At 35.7% G+C, this 4922-nt stretch overlaps 1 protein-coding gene across 1 annotated transcript; it reads right to left on the reverse strand.

Annotated features, from left to right (window-relative positions):
* Positions 1-335: 335 nt before the first annotated feature.
* LOC107922481 (stomatin-like protein 2, mitochondrial) lies at positions 336-4687 on the reverse strand. Its single transcript, XM_016852546.2, has 9 exons — positions 4161-4687; positions 3815-4058; positions 3586-3735; positions 2923-2980; positions 2740-2832; positions 2525-2623; positions 2176-2267; positions 1049-1108; positions 336-946 (listed from the first exon to the last, which is right to left on the reverse strand). The coding sequence occupies exons 1-9, from the start codon at positions 4325-4327 to the stop codon at positions 680-682; spliced, it is 1230 nt and encodes a 409-aa protein (XP_016708035.1). The 5' UTR covers positions 4328-4687; the 3' UTR covers positions 336-679.
* Between the last annotated feature and the right edge of the window lie 235 nt (positions 4688-4922).

Below are 4922 nucleotides of genomic sequence, written 5' to 3' on the forward strand. Positions count from 1 at the left end.
TTTTTGTTTTGATTTCTATTTAACACATTTTATATTGAATTATATTTTCATGTAAAAATAAGATAAAATTCGATAATTGTAAACAATGAGGATTAAATTTAAAAAGGACTAAATTAATATAATAAGTAAACTTTGATTACTAAATTTATTATTATATCAAATTTAAAAACTGTCGCATTAAATGGTTGATAAAATATTTTGAATGGTTAAAAATATATGTATGAATGATAACCAAGACAAGGGATTAGACAACGTCCCTAGATCTTGCATGTGAAGCTTTGCACTTGAAACCGTTATAGTAACATTAGGAAAAACAAAAATAAGAGTGCAAAAAATAAAGAAAAAAGAAGTTTTACTTTATTTAGAGTATAGGTAGAGTGTAGGATGAAGTTTTTTCACTTGGGCAACACAAGTGTTCCTTTCCTGAAAACTTTTTAACCTTTGGTTGGATTCTTGAGACAATCAAAGATAACTATATCCGTCCTACATGACATAGTAGTTCTAAACACTTGGCAAATGAATGAGCATCCTTTCATCAAATTCTAAAAACTCCCTTAAATCCTTGCCTTCCTTTTGGTAATTTTCAGAACCTTTTAACTACTACCAAAGATGTGCCCGTACAAGAACCCCAGAAACAAAATCTGGTTTTCAGTCAATGGGAATTTGGGTAAAATCACTTCTATTCTTTCTTCTTGGAGCTCTGAAGTGAAAATCCTACTTCACCAACATGATTTGTGTCCCTTGCTTCCACAGCTCTGGGGTTAGGGATTTCGCCTTCAGTCTCTCCAGGAGGAGCATGCTTTGTGCTTCTGGATAGCTCAAGAGAATTGCTTACATGAGAATCACCAGTAGAAGAATTGCTCACCAGGCTTTTGTACATGGTGAGAGCTTGGGCAATCATGTTGGCAGGGTTTGCAGCTGAACTAGGAAGTAACATTGTTGTACCCTAACAAATGAACAAAAAGGCCAAGTTCAAGCAGGATGAAAGAATGAATAAACTTTGACAATATTACCACTTGCAATAGCAAGTCTGAGATCTCCCTTTTACCTCCTTGGCAATATTGCTGAAGGCTTGAATGTACTGCTCTGCAATCCTCAAACTTGCAGCCTGTGAGAGAGACCATAATGTTGAGTCCCATTTTTAATTAGGGTGGGAATTAAAGGGTACCTCTCATCCACAAATAACTTCAGCTTAACAAATTATGATTCATATAGCACTAACAAATCAGAAACGCTATATATGAGCAAAAAATTCTCCTTCAAATAACAAATCCTTTGAGCAGCACTGCAGGTTCATTTAAGGGTTCTCTCTCTCCCTGTGAGAGTAATCATTCTCCCCAAGTGCATACAGGGAATACATTGAATATCTCCTAAGATCTAGCTATCGTTGTACAAACAATTGAACCAAGCTTTAAGGACTGGTAATGACAAAGTAAGAATAGGCAACATCGCTTTGTTTAGGTTAAATTCTACTATTAGTCCTATACTTCGCAAAAGTTGTGGATTTAATCCTTATACTGTTCGAATTGGCAAATTTTAGTTCCTGTACTTTTCAAATTTTGAAGTTTTAGTTTTGGCCTAAACAGTAGCAGTTAAGTTCATCTTAGTTAAATTCAATTACTAGTCCTCTACTATCTATACAGTTGTAATTTAGTCCATATCCTCCAATTGGTTCATTCTGAGCCCCTATAGTTTTTGAATTTTTAAATTATAATCTTGATGCAAATGACAGTTTCATTGGAATTTTAGTGAGTAATGTGAAAATAATAAACTGACATGGCATTACACATGATAATATGTTTGGCGCATCAGATTCTGGAAATAGCACAACTTAATTTAATGAATTTAATAGTTATTGTTTGGTGAGGATTGAAATTTTCAAATTTGAAAAGTGCAAGGACTAAAAGTGACCAAATTACAGTATAAGAATTAAATCCACAACTTTCATAAAATACAGGGACTAATAACAGAATTTAACCCTTTTTGGCATTTATAAGTATCCCAATGGGGTCAATATGTCTACAAACTTCTATATCATGGAATTTCATCATACCATAGAAGTAGTCAGGTAAATCTTGTTAAATTCCTCCTCTAATAGTTTGAGGTTAGGTGGCATAAATGGGTATAAATTTAGCACTTATTAAGTAGACATCCAATGACAAGATGGAAGCTCACCTCCACTCCCCCATTTTCCTTCAATGACTGAGACACCAAGGCAATTCCTTTAGCTGTAGCTTGTGCTCTAGCAAGGATTGCTTCCGCCTCACCTGATAAATGAGTTTTTCAAAAAGGAAAATTTGAAGACATTAAGGGAAGATGCAACAAAGCCAGTAAACAGGAGTGCAGGAACAATAACAAACTCAGATGGTTTCCCAATCAGTTTGGGTTGTCCATGAGGAGAAATCATGATAATTCAAATACATAAATAATCAAAATTCATCACCCACATCCACTAATATTACAATCCATGAAAAGCCCCATAAATTTTTGACTTAATGATGTTTACAGGCTGATGATCACTAACCTTGTGCTCGGTTAACCTGATCCATTCTTGCAGCTTCAGATGCTAAGATCACAGCACTTTTCCTACCATCAGCAATATTTATATTGGACTGTCGTTCTCCTGTTAGAATTAACATACATGCATAAATCATACTGTCTAAGTACTATTAAATAAGATGGTATTGTTCCAGTAGGGAATAGACACTACCTTAGCTTAAAAAGGAAAAGAAATATTACCTTCAGATTCAAGAACTTGAGCTCTCTTTTTACGCTCTGCTTCTGCTTGCATCTCCATAACTGCCCTTACTCCACGGGGTGGAGATATATCCCCTGCGATGACAGAGAAGCGAATTATATACAAAGGATGTATTGGTAACAAAAAGAATACCAAAATCCAAAACATTGCTAAACCATACTCACTTATCTCATAACGGAGACATTGCAGGCCCCAGTCTTTTGCGGCCACATTGATGGCCTCCTGTAACACTCATATAATTTCAAAAGAATCTTGTTTACCTTAAGAGGGGTAGAAAAGTGCATGGCGCATTTGAGATTTTTATGATGCAATATTAGTACAAGATTAATATTGGCTCTTTCGAACTTTTTTGGGCACCACCAGAATCACTTGTTGGTTGAAAATTATTAGATAATTAATAAACTAGCTTAAAGAAATACAACACATCAAGAGTACACTTGTCAATAACAAGCACAACAAGCTTTGACACAGAGGTTAATCATATAAACTCATTGACCTTAACCCATTGTTTGGGGCCATCAGAGGAATAGTATATACATATATCACAAAAAGAGTAAGCATCACTCGGATTTCCAAATAAAAGCAAACAATTTGAAAATAGACTAGTTATTCACAATGCCTACTTCCAAACTGTTGCACAAAATCAGTCATATTTATAGTCCATCTAAAGAGATTAAAGATATGTGGAGAGCCTCAACCAATTTCTACTTATCACATAATTGATCTGGAATCAGAAATATGCCATAAACTCAAATTTTTGAATGATGGGTTTATTCATGTGATGAAAAAAAAAATACATACGGGAGAATCAAACAAAGAAAACGAACCACAATCTTTTCGTTGAGAGTGTCCCTCTCTTCGAAGGTCTTGTCGAGAGTAATTTTACCAAGCTCGCTACGCATGGTAGTTTGAGCAAGCTGAATGACAGCATAGATTGGGTTCTCCACGCCATAGGAGGCAAGTTTGGGGTCCACAATCTGCAAGGTTCCAACACAAATTTTAGAGCAAAGATTTCAAATTTGAGCAATGGGAAAAGAAGAGAGTGAAGTGAAAGACCTTGACATAAAGAACGCCATCGATGAGAATGCTGACATTGTCTTTGGTAATAGCGGATTGGTCCGGGATAGGAATGACTTCTTCCTTGAGGGAGTGAACGTAGGCAATTCGATCCACCAATGGGATTAGGAACTGTATCCCAGACGGCAGCGTTTTCAAGTATTTTCCGAATCTTTCTATCACGTAGGCTTTCTTCTCTGGTACGATGCGGATGCCCCAGTTTACAGGAGGAGAAGTCTCGTACCTACAAATTGAAACCCCCAAAAAAAGGTTAGAAATGAGATTTGAAATCATTACTTGGGGTTGTAGAATAAAGTAAAAAATAAATGTAAAAATATCAAACTACCTGAAGCTAGGGTCGCGGCCGGTACGAAGATGGCGAACGTTGGTGGCGAAAGGAGGAGCTGAAGAAGAATGCTGGCGGATAACGGCAGTTGAGAAGGAGGATTCCTGGAGATATCTAAGAGTTGTTACGGCGTTTTTCAGGGAACCCACTCTCAACATCTTACTCATTTCGGTTTTTCAAGGACTGGTTGATTTTCCTTTTTCCCGTTCAAGAGAGTGAGTGGTAAAACCCTAGTAAAACCTTGGTTTGAATTGGAAAATCATAATCTTTTTCTTTTTCCTCCGCGGCTCTGAGAGTCTTCGTCCATTCTCCGACAAACATTCAATGGGTCGGGCTTTGCTCATTTTTATTTAAGCCCAAACTACAACGCAGCTTTCCCTTCCTCTTTTTCTTTACTAGTTTTATTATATTTTGTTGAGATAAGAATGGTTGTTCTGTTGTTTTCTTCTTACTAATTTCCTGTAAGAAACATCCATGTTCACTAATAGACATCCTAACGTAATTTCCCCCATATTTTGCAAACTTCAAATTTACTAAAATGAAAAACAAATAATTAAATAAAATTGAACCCTTAAATTCAGTTGCTATGATGCTTTTATACATCCCCATCATTTTGCACTTTTATAATTTATTGAGGATAAATGCAAGATTGATGGATTCGGATGGATAGATCAGGAATTAATTACTACACCGGTTTAGAAAATGAGAATGAATTAATGAAACAGATATATTTCTGTACTTTTTAAATAATTTATTTAAGCA

This window comes from Gossypium hirsutum, chromosome A08, assembly GCF_007990345.1.
Source record: "Gossypium hirsutum isolate 1008001.06 chromosome A08, Gossypium_hirsutum_v2.1, whole genome shotgun sequence".
Lineage (NCBI taxonomy): Eukaryota > Viridiplantae > Streptophyta > Magnoliopsida > Malvales > Malvaceae > Gossypium > Gossypium hirsutum.

Bases quoted from the DNA above. Each gene is read 5' to 3' on its own strand.
- LOC107922481 (XM_016852546.2), bottom strand. From the start codon at position 4,327: ATGAGTAAGATGTTGAGAGTGGGTTCCCTGAAAAACGCCGTAACAACT. The intron at 4,059-4,160 runs GTAGTTTGATAT...TTCAATTTGTAG, and splicing joins GGCCGCGACCCTAGCTTCAG to GTACGAGACTTCTCCTCCTG. The intron at 3,736-3,814 runs GTCTTTCACTTC...GGAACCTTGCAG, and splicing joins ATGGCGTTCTTTATGTCAAG to ATTGTGGACCCCAAACTTGC.